We start from the raw sequence: 19,128 nt of genomic DNA on the forward strand, positions 1-19,128 counted from the left end.
TAAAATTTTATCCAGATTTTCCCTCTTCATTCTAGGTATTTGTTTTTAATATTTTATAATAACATCTTACGTGTATAAAACACTGCACAACTACTTCCAAAAGAATTACAAAGTGCCAAGAATAAAATTATTTTAAGCTAGTGATTCTCCTGAAGCAATTAGTATTTTGTTAACATAAGCAACTTAGCCAGTCCCTTCAGTGACACAGGTCAAACTATGTCATGAATATTTCTTGGATGTGGCTATATCAGGAGGCCCATTTCCAATGGTACTAATATCCTCAAGCTATCACCAGTGAGTCTTTATTAAAATTTATATTAACTAATTGTAACACTTACCACAATTACTATAATACTATTTACCATTAGGTATTTCAATATTTTAACCATCAGTATGGTGCACGATGCGTACTACCTAAATCAGCTCTGGTCTATCTGCTGGATTTAGTCCAGGGGCTGCCAGTTTTAAGCCTCTGACCAAAACTCCAGAAGAGATTATCAATGGATCCTGGATTGGAAGATGGGCTGCATTTCAGAAGCAGCTCTACAAGCATAGTCCATGGTCACTTTTTTGTGTGGAGGATAGATATCAAGTGATGTCACACCTGGACCACTTCACTCAATGAAGTTACCTACCTGCCTCTGGTAACATTGTAACTTCCCACCCCTGGGTTTGATTCTCAGAAAAAGACTTCCTGTCCTACCAAACTTTCTGAGGTAAAGATTTGCAAATCCTGACCACACGCTAGAAATGGGGCGGGGTGGGGGGGCAAATAGAAATAGCAATCCCTAAATTAGTATTACCAAAAAAGCATCTTGCCACATCTACACCTCCAACTTAAATCAGTCCAGGTCATCATTTAGCTCCCTGAAACCTTCCCTAATCCCCAGCCAGCATCACCCACCTCCTCTTCCTCTAAATGATCACAACTTAAGTCTCTCTCATCTCTTTTAGAACACTTAACACATGCTACCGTGATTACACATGGCTCAAAAATAAATTCCAAACTCCGTGTCTAGCATACCCTGCCCCACCTATTATCCCCCACGAACGTTAAATCATATTGTTTCTCTTCACATACCCTTTGCCCCAGCCAAACAGGACATTTCCCCCCAAAGATCTCAGGCGGTCACACCGCCATGCCTTGCTCAAAAAGGTTTCCTCAAGCTGGGGCACCCTCCTCCCTCATTTCTTGTTGCCGGAATCCGTCGAGGTTTAGCACAAAAGCAACTCTCCTGGGAGGCCTTCCTGGATTCCCTAGCAGGCGTAACTGTATCATGAGCTTTCCCAGTTCTTCTCTGACCATCTGTCTCTCCACGAATTCACCCCATTCGTCCTCAGATGGCAGGGACTCGGCAGGAGTCATTTCCGAGGCCCTGTGCCCAGGGCAGACCTCCGGGTTTGCTGAATGACTCAACAAACGAGGGTGTTCCGTCGGCCTCACTAGCCAGGCACCTACAAGGAGCCGGGCATTTCGGTCTGCGCCGGGACACAGGCTCCTGATCAAAGGAGCTTACACTCTATTTCCTAATTCAGTTATAAGTACTATGAAGGGCATAGAGGTGACCTGGGACACCAACTTGCTCGCAGGGCTGCGGGCACAGACGGCTTCCGCCCTTTGCCTCAGGTTCTCCACCAGCCGACGCCCACCCAGCCTCTGAAGCCACAACAGAGCCTGCACCGAGCGCTCTCGCTTAGCCAGCTCTGCGCAGCCTCAGCACACTCCCAATCCCGGCGTGCCCCGCGACGCGCCCCGCCCCGCCCCGTCGTCTCGCACCCTCTTCCCGGGAGGCCCAGGAGCCCCGCTGCATGCCGGGAGTTGTGGTCTCGGCGGCAGCTGTGCGGCGCCGCGGCCGGCCCGCAGCGCGTGGCAGGAAGCGGAAGCAGCCTGCGGCCCGCCCCCAGCTCCGCCCCGCGCCGCGCCGCGCCGCTCGCCGCGGCGCTAGCACTGACGTGTCTCTCGGTAGAGGTGAAGCGCTCCGGAGCGGGCTGGGCCGCGGACAGCCTCACCTCGCCCGGAGTGGAGCGGAGCAGAAGCGGGATCCGGAGCCCGAGCTGCCGCCGCCATGGCGAGTGAGTCCCTCGGGGTAGCCCCCAGCAGCGCCGGGAAGGATCAAAATCCCCCTTCCCCTCACCGGTCCGGGCGAGCGGCCACCCCCGGGCCCGCCCGGGTCCCCGCAGACCGAGGCCCGCGCCCCCGTGCGCGGTCTGCTCCCCTAGTCCCTGCTCCTACTCATGCTCGGCAGAACGCTTCCCCAGGGAGCGGGGAAGGTTTTTACGTGCCCTAACTCTGCTTTTGTCTCTCCCATCAAAGTCAAATTTCTGGAAGTCATCAAGCCCTTCTGTGTCATCCTGCCGGAAATTCAGAAGCCGGAGAGGAAGGTAAGTCCCCGAAATCGTCGTCCGAGAAGGTTTCATGAAATGTCTGGGCGCTCGAAGTTTACAGCACAATTAAAAATGGCTTCAACACGCCAGATGGAAACTCTGTTTCCCATCCCTTTCTCCTGGAGTGTAGTTGTGTATACTCCTGAGCTTTGTCGGAAGGTGACCTGGTTGTGTGGGAATTTCCACCGAAATCATGGTGCTTTATTTGGAGCATCTTTTGTGGATTTTACTCCAGCAGACAAAGCCTCCGGTTTGCTCTGTCCCAAAAGTGGATCTCGGCGGTGAATGAATAAGGCCTCAAAAGCCTCAGGATACTCGGATTGAGTTACCTTTCCTTCTTCACCTTCAACAGGAGCACTTCAGGGCTGGGTTGTTTTTTCCTAGGAGAAGCTTTTAGTGTGCATGTGCTAAAAGGAGCTAAGAGCAGTCACTTTGTCCTGTGCATATGAGTTAGTACTCTGACAGTCGCCATAAAAGGTACAGAGAAAAAGGGCATTTTGTGAACCCTGCTTTTTACAGCAGACATATTAAAACTGAGAAGATAAAAATGCAGAACCTTTATCAGAATTTCTGCTCCTACACAGCCCAGGATAGCGAGTGTTGCCAATGTTAGTGAAGCTGTTAAACAATGGGGAAGTTTTATTTAGATTCTTGCATTCAAGAGAATGAATAGTAAAAGATTTTTGTCTTTAGATTCTTTTCAGACTGTTGTTCATGCATTCACATATACATCTGTGTACTTGACATCAATATGGACACTTACATTCTTGAAGTCTCCTTTTTTTTTTTTAACTTAAAATCATTTTGTATAAGTGCTTCACATACGTGCTGCCTTTGAGGGGCAAAATACAAAGTTGTCCCTCCCACCCCAACAGCCTAGCATAGTAGAGAACGTATAGCTCTGGAGGTAGACAAGCCTGGGACCCACCCTTACAAACCTCTTAATAGCTGTCTGACCTTGGCCTTGTAACTAAGTGTGGTAGATGGAGCAGTGAAAACATGTGCAGGGTGTAGCAGTGGCTTGGGAAGGGCTTAATTCTGGAAGATGTGGTTTCTGATGGTGGTTTTAATGGAAGAATAATTTTTTTGAGGAGAGGGAAAGGAATTCCAGGCATAAGGAATATATGGTGTGCAAAGCAGACAAGCAGGTGGGAGGGTGTTAGCTGTAGGACCATATTGCTGGAACATAAAGGGTGGTGGGGAGCAATGGAAGGGCCAGGTGATTAGAAAATGCTCTGGAAGTCGGTACAAGATGAGAGTGGTTTCAAGGCTTTTGTAACAGAGGGTGTATGGGGTGGGCTCCCTGTCCCCCCCCAGTACTTTTTTTTTTTTAAAGATTTTATTTATTTATTTATTTGAGAGAGAGAATCAGACAGAGAGCATGAGAGGGAAGAGGGTCAGAGGGAGAAGCAGACTCCCTGCCGAGCAGGGAGCCCGATGCGGGACTCGATCCCGGGACTCCAGGATCATGACCTGAGCCGAAGGCAGTCGCTTAACCAACTGAGCCACCCAGGCGCCCCCCCCCCCCCAGTACTTTTTATTACATTGTTTTACCCTTAATTCATAGCAAATACACTGTGGGACTATCACATATTGCAAATTAGTTAACTACAGAATAGCAAGATTTTATCAATTTCAAAAGCTTTTTGAATGAGAAGTGATTGTTTGCTGATTCAGGGGCTATTTTCAAAGGTAAAGTAGACAGGACTGAGATACAGAGCTTTTGAAGTTTTGCTGCTGAATTTGGCTGCATCCAGGAGAGGAAACTTGGTTATTAAGAAATGAGGAGTCTTATAAAAATTGTCTACTCTTTTTTCCCATAAAGAATCCTTTCAACTAGTTAGCCGGAAGTGGTGTTGCCTTCCCTTGGCCTCCTAATTTCTTGGTGTGGTGAGGTGACAGGTGGGAAAGGGAGCATTCTCAAGAGGAAGAAGGGTTCTGTGAATTCACCCCAGCTTCATGTGAGTGCCCACAGCCTTTGCATGGCAGTCTTCTTGGGGCCTGCCTAAAGGCAGTCATGGAAGACCTCAACTTCTATTCTGACCAGAGAGCCAGACTATGTCTCAGAGCTTGTGTAGACTTTAGACTTCTCCCCTCCAGTTAAAAAGTACTTTTTCAGAGCACAGTTTTGTTCACTTAATGCTGTCGCTCACAAGGTATTTTTTCATATCAATATCCTCAGTCCACACAATAATTAACGGTGTTTTTTAAGCCCTTTAAACCCCTTCTTGCAGGATAGGCAGCAAGTACTAGGGAAGGCACTCAGTTGTTGAGGCAGAACACCTGGAAAAGCTGCCGGTTCTACTTGGTACCAGAGGGACCTTGGGAGGGGATTCTAAATTTATCTGATGGTACTTACTCGTCATCTATAAAATAATTCCCAGTAGTCACTTGGCCTACCTGTGTACCCAAGGAGATGTGAAAAGTCTTAAATAGGCTATTAGTAGGCATTGAGTAGGTTAAAGGTGTAAATCTCCTTGCCTTCCCCCCCCAGTATTTTTTATTACACTGTTTTACCCTTAATTCATAGCAAATACACTGTGGAACTATCACACATTGCCAATTGGTTAGCTACAGAATTGGAAGATTTTATCAATTACAAAGCCTTTTAGAATGGTCACTATCCTTGGCTGGTTGTAAGGACTGGTCTGTTTTAGGAATTCCTTGCTGTTGGAGCATTGTTTGATCTGGGATCTGATCCTAAACTGTTAATGCTGGTGATTAAGAGCAAAGGTTTTGCACTCAAAACTCACTTCAGCTGTGAGATTTGGGACAAGTTAGCTTTCCTAAGACTGTTTTCTCATTGTAAAGATAACACTATGTGATATGAGGATCAAATGAAATGGTACGTGTGAAGGTCTCTGCATAACTGTCTTGTACATAGAAAGTATGCAACACACATACTCAGGTTTCAGTGCTTATGTTTGGCACACAGTTTGGAGTGTTCAAGGCTCACTTCTCTGGTGAACAGAGAAAGGGGTCCAATTCAAGTTCATTTCTGTTAACTTGCTTATATAAATAACCACTGCCTTAATGCATTCTCTTCCACTGTAGATTCAATTTAAGGAGAAAGTGCTGTGGACCGCAATCACCCTCTTTATCTTCTTAGTATGCTGCCAGGTAAGCACAGTTCCCATTCCAGAATTGGGGTGGGGTGAAGAGCAGGCTGGGGGTCAGTGTGCTGACTCCTTTTCTCTGCTTGTTTCCAGATCCCGCTATTTGGTATCATGTCTTCAGATTCAGCTGACCCTTTCTATTGGATGAGAGTGATTCTAGCCTCTAACAGAGGTAGGTCTCTGGCCATCTGTACCACTCTGCAATGTGGATTTGACTGGCCTCCTTCGGTTAAATTACAGGCTTCAGCTTTACGTGGAATTCAGAGAGTGTTAGGGAGGAATGCTAGCGCCCTGTGCTGAATAGCCTGAGCAGATGCCCAATTCAGCACCGAGGCATTTGAATGCAACATAAAACCTGTAATAACAAGATAAGTCTAGGTCGTAGAGGATAAAAAAACATGGAAAAACTAGAATGTTTTTTAAACAACTGAAATGATGACATTTGTACAGTCTTTCTCCTGTTTTGATAACATTCTTTAGAATATGTAATTTATTTCTGAGCTACATCTTTATATCTATAGGTTACAATATACGTGTCCAAAAAAATACGTAACGGTGTTTTGTATACTCTAACCCATTACCTATGGGGGGTAGGATTTGAACATTTATGTTGATACTGCTTTTGATTAACTCGCTTTTTAAACATAGTTCAAATTAAGTTCTAAATCAGTTGGAAGTGTAGCTCATTTTAGCATAATGGAAATAGAGGTTTATTCACAACTAGATACAATGGTGCAGACCTTCTTTCCAAACTCTGGAAATTATTTGAATGTTATCCTTTTTTATTAACTGAGGAAGAGACGAACCTTTCTTATCTCTGTGAAACCAGAATGGATCTGTTTGGGGTGAATTTAAATGCAGTTGTCTGTTTAAATGCCACGTGACTTCCTAAACAGAATAAGATGTTGCCTGGCAGACTGAACAGAATGAATTGAATTATACTCTAATCATTGATATTTAGGGATTATTTTTGAAATTAAATGCTGCTAGCAAACTGAAACATCGGATTTGTATACAGGGCACACCGTCGAATTTTGCTCATTCGTTTTCTTAATAATGTGTTGCTTTTCTAAACTCATACTGGCTGTGTTTTGTCTTGCCCTTTCTTCAAGGCACATTGATGGAGCTGGGTATCTCTCCCATTGTCACCTCTGGCCTCATCATGCAGCTCTTGGCTGGCGCTAAAATAATTGAAGTTGGTGACACTCCGAAAGACCGAGCCCTCTTCAATGGAGCCCAAAAGTGTAAGTGAGATTTTGAATAATGTTCAGATGTCTGTAGGTGAGAATTCAAATTTGCTCTAAAGTTTAGGGCATCAAAACGTGTTTTTGTACAATGTAACCTTCTTGGCCCACCAACCCTGTATGTACTGTGGACTATGTTAGCAAGAGAGCACCTGGACGGGCTGGATGAGGCAGGGGTGGGCACAGGCCCCAGACGCCATGTGATCGAGGGGGAGGAGCAGGGCTTGCAGGGCTTGGCAGTGTCACCCTCCACCAGCCACAATTTCCTTACCACTTAGAAGAAAGACTTCAGAGCTGTTGTAAGACTTCAATTGAATAGTATGTGTAAAGTCTCTCAGTGCCTGGCCCACAGTAGTTACCCGACAAGTGGTGTTTTCTCTCTGCTGGGAGTTGGAAAGGATTCAGCTTAGGGGAAAGGGGTCCTCTTCATCCAGCTCTGCTATGTCCTAGCTCTGACCTGGGACGAAGTTAGATGACAGCTCTGAAGTCTCCGTCTCTTCATCTGTAATAGTGAGGATAATAATGGTATTTGCTTTATAGCAAATAATATGTTACTAGTAATAGTAACCAGTCCTCAGAATGAACCACGTGCAGCCTCTGGCTGTGAAGTGAAATGTATTAATTAGGAAATGACATTTACAGCTGCGTACGCAGCCATGTTTTCTTCCACACCAGCATGTTTTACAGATCTTCTGAAGTTAGTAAGTTAAAGGACTGAGCAAGAAAGACTAATCCAATTCAGACTTGTCAGTTTCAGACACAAATCAGGATTTAAAAATATACACATGTATTATTTTTCAAAAGCACAAATCAGCCATTTTCTCTTTAGTTTTGGACAGTTTTTTGAAATTTTTCTGTCTTAAGACATCTGTTTTATTAGGCACGTTTTAAAAAAGTCAAATGGAAACTATTTGATGGGCACTTTGGAGTAAAATTGTATTTTATGTGCAAACTAAGCAGAAAAGCTGAAATTGAATCCCAAACCCATCTAGTATTGTGGAACCAATAAAAACATGTGGATTCCACTGTGCCTAACAATGGAGTCTAATGAGCTACAAGAAACAAAGACATGTTCATACAAAAACGAAAGTGTCTCTTGGGCCAGAAGAGCTTTGTGGCTAAGGAAACGGGACTAGTAACTAAATTGACTACTTTCTGAGTTTTTTTCTTTAAAAGCACATTAACTACAAGCTGGGAAGGGATCACCTTACCCCAGAGCTAATATTCAGTGTGCTGGACTCAGACCCGGATGATGGGCCTGTAGAGGGCCCAGGCACGTATTCAAGCTAGGGAGCTCTCCAGAGCCCAAGTGACCTGACCTGAGTTTGGGTGCTGCAGGTCAGTGCCATCACCAAATCACGTGCCTCTGGACATCGTCTTCCCTTGCTCCCTGACTCACCTTTCATAAGAACTAGATTAGTGGGGCGCCTGGGTCGCTCAGTCTGCCTTTGGCTCAGGTCATGATCCCGGAGTCCTGGGATCAAGCCCCGCATTGGACTCTGGGGAGTCTGCTTCTCCCTCTTCCTCTGCCACTCGCCCTGCTTGTGCTCTCTCACTCTCTTTCTCTGTCAGATAAACAAATGAAATCTTAAAAAAAAATAAGTACTAGATTAGTACATTTCAACTCTTTTTCTCCTGCCATTACTGAAAGGAAAGTGAATTTAGGAGAAGCTGAAATCAAAGAGGTCATGCGCTTTTGTTAGAAGGCATTTGAGTACTTGTACTCAGTACTCTTGTACCTTGGCCATGGGGCTACTGAGTGTTCCTGGATCGAGCTCCTCGCGGGCATTGTCTGTATTCTTCAGTTCCATTGTCGTCCTCCCTGATGCCTGGCGCACAGTAGGTGTTCTGGAACTGTTCTCTCCAGACCGTGGAGTGTCCCACTTTGAGAACACTGTGTTCTTGTGATTCCAGTATTCGGCATGATCATTACCATCGGCCAGTCCATCGTGTACGTGATGACAGGAATGTACGGAGATCCTTCTGAAATGGGTGCTGGAATCTGCCTGTTAATCACCATTCAGGTCTGTGCAGCTCTGCCATGTCCCCCCTTTGGAGTAGCCCCTCCCACTCACTTAGACTCCTGAAGGACAGAGCTGAGGCGTGCTTAAAAGAAGCATGAGAAGAAGCCGGGGCCCCTGGGGTAGCCTTCCCGAGTTCACCAGACGAAGGCTCTACTGTCCGAGGCCTACCCTGCCTTTAGCATTGATAGCAGAGATGCTCGGTACTGTGGAAGGAAAGAACCAGGCCCATGAAGAACAGTAATGCGCAGTCTTTTAGGGTTTCTTTATTTTTTTTTTCTTTTCTCTTTAAATTTTCACAGCTCTTTGTTGCTGGCTTAATTGTCTTGCTTTTGGATGAACTTCTGCAAAAAGGGTATGGCCTGGGCTCTGGGATCTCCCTCTTCATTGCCACGAACATCTGCGAGACCATCGTGTGGAAGGCCTTCAGCCCCACCACTGTCAACACCGGCCGAGGTAAGGGCCCTGGCCTTCCCTGGGGACAGGGTTTAGTAAAAAGTACCAACGTGTGCAAGGCAGGAAACAGAAGTTCCCCCGTGCCAAGGAAAAATTAGCTTAGTTTTAGGTACATCTCTTCTAATTTTCCTGTGTGTATCTGCAGAGTTTTCGTTTTTGTTTTTTAAAGTAACCTCTATCTGCAGAATTTTTTAAACACAGATAGGTTTGTGCTCATCAAGATGTCTAACTTGCATTTTTCGTGTATTTCATGGACATTTGCTGTGCCAGAATACATAATTTCGCCTCGTTTTCCTCAGCACAGTATGGACTTCCATTGCAAGGATGAAGTATTTATTTATTTATGGTTTTATTTATTTATGGTTTTATTTATTTATGGTTTTATTTATTTGACAGAGAGAGACACAGCGAGAGAGGGAACACAAGCAGAGGGAGGGGGAGAGGGAGAAGCAGGCTTCCCGCCGAGCAGAGAGCCCAATGCGGGGCTCGATCCCAGGACCCTGGGATCATGACCTGAGCCAAAGGCAGACGCTTAACGACTGAGCCACCCAGGCGCCCCAGCAATATTCATTATAACCAGTCTTGTGATGGACACGGAGGTTGTTGCCAGTTTCGCTGTTGTTGCAGCAGTGAGATGGCGCACATCCTCACATGTTCATCTTTATAGATCTTGGCAGTTGCTCGCAGTGAATAAGTTTCTAAAAATGAAATTACAGAACCAACGCACTTGCTCATGTGAGGGGCAGTTTTGGGAGAGAGGCCTGAACTTGGAGCTCACTGCATTTAAGTCCTGGCGGTTGCTGGTAGTAGCTAAGTGGCCTTGGGCACAGTCCTCTGCCTATGAGCCGTGGGGGCCAGGATTAATGAGAAATAACATAAAATTCTGTGATGCCTGGCTCAAAATAGATGTATGTCTCGTATAAATGTTCTACCTACAAAGAAGGCAATCTGTGTCTTTAATAAAAGTTCCTAAATATTTAGGGAAGTGTGACTTACTAGGAAAGGAAAATCAGGTTTTTTCATCACTATGTTATTCACTCAGAATTCTGAGTCTCATGAAAAATAAATATTCATACGTGTTTATTTTTCTTAGAGATGAGTGCTGGAAACAGTCCCTGGCATCCAGAGACCAAGTGATCTCTATAGTGAGACTCAAAGTAGGTCCCTGGACAAATGAAGGCCACATGCACCCAACAGATTACAAGGAAAAGAGTGTATCTTGACGTAGGAACTGTCAGAAGAGCCTTAGAGAAGAGGAGACAGGAGCAGACTTGGTTCCTCCCTGGGCACTTCTGGAATTGTAGGAAATTCAGGACAAATTGGGAGAAACGAGAGGGTGGAACAAGGTTTTTCAGGGATGGGTGTGAAAAGGCAGGAGGGTAAGGGAGATCATTAAGGGTTCAGATTTGTGAAGACTATCACTGTAACTGGCCTGGGAACATCCTGAAGTATGAGGAAGTGATACCAGAGTGGGGCCCAGGAGGGGAGGAGTCATTAAAGGCCCAGAAGCCACCTTCCATTGAGGAGCAGGCCAGTGAGGCGGTGGGGGTTGGAGCGTGGAAGGAGTGATTCAGCCTGGACTCGAGGGGAAGATGGGTGGAGAACACAGCCTGATAGCTGTTCCGTCGTCCAGCTTTGACCAGCCAGCCCGAGGTGGAAAGCACGGAGCAAAGGCACAAGGAGATAAGAGTGTAAGAGACGGGACAAAGGAGGTTCTTTCAAGGGTGATGGAAAATCGTAGAGCAGAGTTGGGTGTTTTTTTTGGCTTTAAAAGTATTTCACTGTCAGCTGGTCGTGTTTGGGGCTGAGCCGGAAAGAGGCGCAGCCAGGAAGGGTCCCTCTGAGGCGCATGTGTGGGCAGTGAGTGCTGCCGTGAGAACTGGGGGGTGAGGGGAAAGGGAGGAGTGGGGTCTCAAGGACTGGGCCCTGGTGGAGGAGGGCAGAGGTCACAACGGTCACAGGCCTGAGAAGACCGTATGGCAGCACATCTGGAACTCTGCTACAGTGTGGCTTGTGCACATGGAAATGCGTCCATGACCGTGACCCTCTCACGGGAGAACAGCCATTCCCTGGGCAAGTGGAACAGCCCAGATGGGATTAGCGGGGACCCTTAGCCTCTGCACCTGAAGTAACTCTTCACACTTAGAAGCTCTGTCCTGTCCCCAGAGATGCAGCAGGTAGTGAATTTTAAGAAATGATGTTAAAAGTTAGGAGAACTAGAGCTTAACCCTGGCATTGCCCTTCACTCAACAAATACTTTACTAGGCATCTGTGAAGGACCAGGCACTGTCTGGCCACTGGGAATGCAGAGTGAGCTTGAGTGTTTCACATGGCAGGTGTTACAACAGGTACCTCGGGGAAAAACAAGACAGAGAAAGAAGACGGAGATGCTGGGAGGGTTGTCACAGGGCTAGTCTGGGTGATCAGGAAGATCCCCTCTCAGCATCCCCCACCTTGGAACAAAGTCCTGCCGAGGGGAGGGACTGTGCAAAGAATGTCCCATTTGGAGGGAACAGCCAGCTGCCAAGGCCCTGAGGTGGGAGTGTAGCTGGTGTTCAAGGCCAGCGCGTGTGCTGGTGCAGAATGAACAAGGGGAGAGGAGTTGGAGCTAAGATCAGCAGTGTGGACAGAGGGCAGAAGGGAACAAGTTCTTCCCCGGCGGCTGAGGCGGCGTCCCCTGTGAGGCACGCGCTTGTCCTGGCTCCAGCTCTCAGATCCCTGAACCCTGCGCCCTGGGAAGACAGGCCAGTGCTGTCACAAGCCTGGGAGCAGGGCTGCGTGGGGATTGAGCGCAGCGTCCCAGGGTGAGGTGAGGAATTACTGACAGTTGGGACAGTGTTTCTTTCACAGAAGCCACATTCCAGAAGAGGCCATGGTGATGCCCATTAGATGGTTGGCCTACAGCCTCATCTTGAGATGGCCCGGGAACAGCAGCAGGTGGTGCCAGCCGCTATGTGTTAGAAACTTGAGCAAATGCTGTGGCAGGACAGTCCCAGGGCATACCTCACGCGACTGTTACCCGTGCCCCCAGCTGCCCTCAGAGACCATGGCTCTAGACATGGCACTAGCTTCAGGCATGCGCGCCGCCAGACTGTGTCACGACATAGACTGTCCTGGGTTAGCAGAGATTACACAGTAACATGGTGCTCTTGTTCCTTGCTTTGGCTTTTGTTTGTTTAACTCCATAAATTTCTTGAAAATTAAGACAACTCTAGGCCATACTGACGCCCTGTGCTCCCCGGGTTCCTCTCACTTGTCCCTCTGCTGCCTGCTCCTCAGGTCAAGTACCCAGTCTCGCTCTTTCCCTTCAGTCTCTGGCAAGTTCAGCCTGCTTCATGGTTGTGGTTTCCTGGCTCTGGAAACTCTGGGCTGCCTCCTTCCACACCCTCTCGGCGTAGGGCATCAACTCGGATTTGGATCAGCCTTGTGGTGGGCGCACGTGTGGTCCTTTGCGCTTGGCCATCCATGTAGGGAGCAGAGTCCGAGCCCCACCCTCCCCTCGGAGGGGCTGATGCTCCGACTGGCCGGGCATTTCCGGGAAGAGAATCTGGCAGCTTGGAGGCCCCTCTTCAGTGTAGGGCCCCTTCAACTGGGGTTCAGCAGACCCTGCCTTTATGTTTTTGTAACTGATCGTCATGCCATACATCCAGTAGCCATTGATTTGTACATGCTAAAGAATTGAGATCAAGTAATTCAGAAAGAAAGATAGCCCTTTCTGCAGGTTGCAGTCTCTACAAAAGCAGTGGGTGAGAGAACTCTCTCCCTGTGGTTATGCGAGTAGGCACTGCAAATGGTAGGACTTAGTCTTTTTGGCCACTGAGAAAATCCTTAGCCAAATTTAGTTGATGGGTGGTTTCTTTACCACGTGCACCCTCTCCTTCACCAACAGGAATGGAATTCGAAGGCGCCATCATTGCACTCTTCCATCTCCTGGCCACCCGCACCGACAAGGTCCGAGCCCTTCGAGAGGCCTTCTACCGCCAGAATCTTCCCAACCTTATGAATCTGATCGCCACCATCTTTGTCTTTGCAGTGGTGATCTATTTCCAGGTGCGTCCATACCCCAGCGCGGTGAGTTTTGATGGTCTGCATTTAAGTGTCAGAATGCCTTGGTGTACGCGTCCCCCACCCACACCCAGGGGGAGCCTATCCCATTGCATTGTACTGACATGAGATAGCATTTCAAGGACAGGTTCCTTCCACTGAGTCGGGGGACTTGCCAGAACGAAACAGTTGAGGCAGAGCTAACATTTCTGGAATTGTGTTCCTTTGCATTGGGCCTGCTGACAGAGAAGATATTTTAAGTCCTTAGTTCAAGAGAAGTGAAAAGTAACCAAACTCTAACACCTCGTCTCTGTCTTACCCAAAGTTTGTACCATAATTGTAGGCAGGAGCCTCATCTTGGAAAAGGCCTTCCTCTTACCCTTCACGTTACTCATCTGTGTCACTTGCTTCTGAACAGGAGAGCTGAACTGCCAGTTGGCTTTTCTATAGTCGGATTAATCTCTGTATTTCTTGATCAGCCACTTTGTATTCTAATATTTATTGACAAGAAGAGACAGCAGTTGAGAGAGTAGGTGAATGCTTGTTGGAAAGGTATTTAAACCAGGCAAATGCTTTTTCCGAGGAGCGAACAGTTCTGTTCCTTTGGCTAAGACTCAGATGCCTCATTACTAACAAGCGGACTCTTTAGGGGCTTGGCAAGTATTTGCATTTGGAGCATGAAGATTTTATTTTAAGTCTTACATATTCTAAGCCCTGTTCTAGGCACTGAGAGTTTGTGAAAATCATAGAGAAGAAACCCTTCCTCCAAGGGTTTCCGAGGGAGAGGTCATCTTCATAGAAAAGCTTGGCTTTTCTGTGTATGATTAGAAACTTCCTAAGTGGCTGTTCTCGGGTGCGAGGCAGGTGCTGTGGTGGCATGGCCTTGGAGCCACTGGACGCATGGGCGAGAGCAGCACTGCTAGGACTTGGGCAGGTGGCCTTCAGGCTTTTCTAGTATATTCTACAGAGAGCTGGATGTAATGTGCTGGGCTTTGGTTTCTGACAAAAATGGGATTATCTCTGCTGGGCTTTGGTGCATTTTTAAGCCAGTATTTCTGGGAACCTTTTTTTTTTTTTAAGATTTTATTTATTTATTTGAGAGAGAGAACAGAAGGAGAGAAGAGAGAGCGCACGAGAGCACAGGAGTGTGGGGGAGGGGCAGAGGGAGAGGGAGAAGCAGGCTCCCCGCTGAGCAGGGAGCCCGATGTGGGGCTCAACGATCATGACCTAAGCCGAAGGCAGACGCTTAACTGACTGAGTCACCGAGGCGCCCCTTCTGGGAACCTTCTGTTCCAATGCCCCCAGGTGCAGAGATGGCTAAGGCAGGGGAACCAGAGCCCTGGCAGCGGTGCTTGGGGCCAGCTCCCTGGTGGCTGTCCCCGGCTGGCCGGGGCTTCTGGGCAGTGGGTCGGATGAGGCAGTGAAGGGCATTCTGCTCTGTTTGGTGTCTCAGGGCTTCCGCGTGGACCTGCCCATCAAGTCAGCCCGTTACCGAGGCCAGTACAATACCTACCCGATCAAGCTCTTCTACACCTCCAACATCCCCATCATCCTGCAGTCCGCCCTGGTGTCCAACCTGTACGTCATCTCCCAGATGCTGTCCGCCCGCTTCAGTGGCAACCTGCTGGTCAGCCTGCTGGGCACCTGGTCTGTAAGTACGGCCGCTTGGGGCCATCAGTTTTAGCGCCGCGGCAGGTTGCTGCATGTGACCAGATATTTCACCTGTGGGTATTTGCTAATCATGCCCTTTACAGATTCAGCACATTCAATTCCCTTTTCAGTGAGGGAACTGTACTACGGGCACTTGAGCAAAATCGTCATCTTTTTGTCATCTGCTCAGAACTATGTCTGTCCTGATGCGGAGGTATGACGAAACGGCTCTCACAGGCTCCCTGCGTATTCTTTCCAGGATACCTCTTCCGGGGGCCCGGCGCGTGCGTATCCAGTCGGCGGCCTTTGCTATTACCTGTCCCCGCCAGAATCTTTTGGCTCCGTATTAGAAGATCCTGTCCATGCCGTGGTGTATATAGTGTTCATGCTCGGCTCGTGTGCGTTCTTCTCCAAAACATGGATCGAGGTCTCGGGTTCCTCTGCCAAAGATGTAAGTATGAGTTACAGTAAGTTTCTAGAGAGGTTAAACCAGGAAACAATAGTCCTTATCCATCTGGGGCCTGAGGGGTCTCAGCCTGTCTCCTCTTGCTAAGAAAGCGGTCTGTGAACACCCGCAGACGCTTCATGCTCATTGCGGGGCAGTTCCGAACCCTTAGTGGCCAAAGCTAAAGCGCAGCGGTAAGTGAGCGCTCAGCTGGGGAAGCTGGAGCCACAGTATGCGGTTAGGCCTCGTCACGTGACTTCTCCATGGCAAAGTCGCAGTTTCCTGTGTGAGTGTTGAGGGCGCGGAAGAGAAAAAGATGTGACCGTTGAGTCCCACCAGGAGACACGTCTGCCTTCCCTTCAAGTTCAGGTTTCAGATTTAACGTTGTCTCCTTGGTGGGCATCATGCAGGTTGCAAAGCAGCTGAAGGAGCAGCAGATGGTGATGAGGGGCCATCGAGAGACTTCCATGGTCCATGAACTCAATCGGTGAGTGCTGGCCCCCAGCCCCCAGACTCTGCATTTGTGGAGGCATCCTGATCTGGCTTAGGGATTTCTGGCTCATTAACTCCTACCCTGGGGTAACAGGATAGAAAAGACTCCTGTGTCTCTAATTCTTTATGTGCTTGCTAGATGCTGGAGACTGGGGATAGGATAATAAATGCATGCAGCCCCTCTCCTGGAAGAGGGACCCGCCAGGGAGCAAGAGAGCGGCCCGCGGCCCCATGCATACAAGAGGGTGTGGTAAGGGTATGGGCAGTGAGCTGGCCACTGGGGCATGGGGCTCACTGCCCCCCCACACACACACACCTGTGCTCTGAGGGCTGGTGCCCAAGTGCAGATGAGGGCTGAGGTGAGGTGAGCCTAGTGAAGCTGCGCAGGAAAGGGACAGTGCCCAGGGTCCCTTTAGGACGCTCAGTGCTGGAGGCAGACCCACCAGAGGGAGGGCAGGCCAACCGCCGAGAGGCCACGGTGGGAGTTTGGGCAGGGGGGCAGGAGGGGGCCCCAAGTGCTGCAGGAACTTGGGGACGCAGAGGAGAGGCCACAGCACTTGGTGTGTCGGGTACGGGAGAGGAGGCAGCTCCAGGCTGGCCCTTGCGGTGTGCATGTGCCTCTTTGCCGTCTGCACCTCCTTTTCACTTACCATGGAGCTGCCTCTTGGGCAGCGGGGTGGCGGCACTAAGTATCTCAGGCTTTTTGAGCCTGTCGTGACTACTCCTTCCCTCCGCCGCCACTGGGCAGCGGCCGCAGACAGTTTGTACGCAGATGAAGGAGGCTGTGTCCCTGCAAAACTGTTCACTAGATCAGGTGGCAGACCAGGCTTGTCCCACAGCCCGCCTGTAGCTTGCTCGCCTCACCTAAAGGAAGCAACCACAGGAAAAGCCAGCGTTGCAAGTTTCAGGTGGTTTTCAGATCTCTTGCAGGAGCGGTATGCAATGTTCTCTTCATAAGACTCCTCTGAGGCCTCTAGATTTATACCACCATTCAGTCGTAGTAGTTTGCACGCCACTTAGGAAATTTTAAATTTTCTACTAGCCACATTAAAGAAAAATATATATACCTGAAACTAACAAAATGTTGCATGTAGGTTATATCTTAAAAAGAAAGTAAAAAGAAACTGATTAAACTTAATGATATATTTTATTTAATTCTGCGTGTTCAGACTATAATTTCAAGTTGTAGATAACATAAGAAAAAGTATCATGAGATACTTTATATTCTTGTTTTCAAAACCTCTTGTGATGTCTTCAGCATCTTGATTTGGAGTAGTCCCGTTTCATGAACCACATGTGGTTCGTGTGGCACCTGCTGGAGAGCACAGCCCTAGTCTAGGCCATCAAGGCGTGTGAGTCAGTGAAGGTTCAAGGGGGTGGTGGAGTGGCCTCGGAGTCAGGTTCCTAAATCAGAGGTTGGCATGTCTGATGGCCTGGCCACTTCTCGTGGCCAGGCCGGGGGTGGGGATCTGCATGGTGGCACGTGGCTGATCGGTCCCCACTCCCCAGGTACATCCCCACCGCCGCAGCCTTCGGCGGGCTGTGCATCGGGGCCCTCTCCGTCCTGGCTGACTTCCTGGGCGCCATCGGGTCTGGAACTGGGATCCTGCTCGCAGTCACAATCATCTACCAGTACTTTGAAATCTTCGTGAAGGAGCAGAGTGAGGTCGGCAGCATGGGGGCCCTTCTGTTCTGAGCCGTGTCTCCTCGGACCAGGGAGTGGGGGCCCTGCCCGGAACTGCAAGGGATGGGAACAGTGAGGCCTCCCTGCGAGGCGCTCATCGCGGGGAGTGCCGCTGCAGCACCAGGACTTTTGTTTAATGAGGTTTTTGAATTTCATAGTCTTTCATTCCACTTTGTAAAGTGCTAGAATTTTTCCAGTTTGAAATTTTGCTTTTTATTCTGGCATTGGCAAAACGAGGGTAGAAGGGGGGTTTTATGGAGCTGACTGCCAGAGGTGGGGATGGTAAAGGACCGTCCCCAAGTGTCCATGTAACTTTTAACCTTTGCACCTGCTCAGTGCCGTAGGCGGCTGCAGTGGTCTGAGCTGTTCCCCCACCAAGGTTGCGTCTTTTTGGTTAGAAGCACAAACCTCGGAGCCATGTCTCTGTTGTGGCCGTAGGGCACGAGGCTGAGAGCAAATCATGTTTTCTGGTAGACGTGACTCACAAGTGAGTCCCTGTCACAATCAGGGGTAAGAGTATTTGGCTTCAAACTGTTTCTCTGGAAGACACTATTGTTTTCCCTTTTTATAAGTAGCTTTTTAGGAACAAGCCTCTTCCAAAAGAAAGGGATGGGTTTTCCAGAAGACACTCTTGGGCCGTCTGTTAATTTTTCTGCATGTGCCTGTTGGCTATTCTTGTTGACTGTTCTGGTCGGGCTTTGAGGCTGAAGAGCACGGAGTCGGCTTGGCTCCGTCATGTCTGTCCGTCTCTGTCGTCGGTCTGTGTCCTCTGATTGAGCGAGGCCAGGATTCACCAACCTTACGGAGTTGCGCCTGGCCTAGCCGGGTGGACTCTGTACAGAGGAAGTGATGCGTGTCTATGCAGTCCTTCCATTTCGTCGATGGACGGGCCTCCCGCTCGCCGCCGTGGTGGAACTCACACGGGGAGACGGCTTCGCTTTCGCAGGCCACCGTACTTTCCAGGCTGAAACCTTCCCGTCGTGTTTGTAGCACTTTTTTCACTGTGCCTAGGACCAAATGCATGTTAAGTAAATGACCAGATGCCACCTTGTCCTCATCCGTCAGCACCGCCCCGCATAGAGGAGGGTGCAGGCCCCACATCCGAGGCAAAATCAGGGGCAGAGAGCTTAGGGTCTTCGTTTTTGCTTTTTTAGTAAGTTGCTCCAGTGTTGGATAGGAGAAGACGATGATGTCTAAGATGAGTTCTGTTTGTAGTAACAGGGGACCTAGGTTTTAGGCAGTGGAACCTTTTCTAAGGTCTGCAGAGAGGCTCCTTGGGGGACAGGTGGTGCTTGGCAGCAGGGACAGCAGAGTCGGGCGCCACAAGCCTGAGGAGTTCTCCCTGGAGGATGCCCCAGGTCTAAGAAGGGAGCACCGGGGCCCCACGGAGAGACACCCCACCAGCAGCAGGCACACAGTGGCCTTCGAAGCACAGAGCCGTGGTCACAACTCAGTAGAGCTGAGTCCAAGCTCCTAGGACACCTCACTCGCAGCACCAACCAGGAAACAGACCGACCAAGGGACAAGAAGCGACTTGTCTAAAGCCACCTGGCAAGTCAGCAGCAGACCCAGGATGGGCCCAACAGGTCTG

The 19,128-nt window shown here is 48.8% G+C and overlaps 1 protein-coding gene across 1 annotated transcript; it reads left to right on the forward strand.

The window, feature by feature from the left end:
• Positions 1-1,932: 1,932 nt before the first annotated feature.
• SEC61A1 (SEC61 translocon subunit alpha 1) lies at positions 1,933-18,777 on the forward strand. Its single transcript, XM_045904215.2, has 12 exons — positions 1,933-2,073; positions 2,315-2,382; positions 5,440-5,505; positions 5,595-5,673; positions 6,614-6,745; positions 8,660-8,769; positions 9,069-9,222; positions 13,112-13,272; positions 14,720-14,917; positions 15,176-15,367; positions 15,772-15,848; positions 17,363-18,777. Exons 1-12 carry the CDS (start codon positions 2,067-2,069, stop codon positions 17,547-17,549), a joined length of 1,431 nt encoding a protein of 476 aa, XP_045760171.1. The 5' UTR covers positions 1,933-2,066; the 3' UTR covers positions 17,550-18,777.
• Positions 18,778-19,128: the final 351 nt, after the last annotated feature.

This window comes from Mirounga angustirostris, unplaced genomic scaffold (genome assembly GCF_029215605.1).
Source record: "Mirounga angustirostris isolate CCGP_5_RB_7025 unplaced genomic scaffold, mMirAng1.0.hap1 SCAF_1, whole genome shotgun sequence".
Taxonomy (NCBI): domain Eukaryota; kingdom Metazoa; phylum Chordata; class Mammalia; order Carnivora; family Phocidae; genus Mirounga; species Mirounga angustirostris.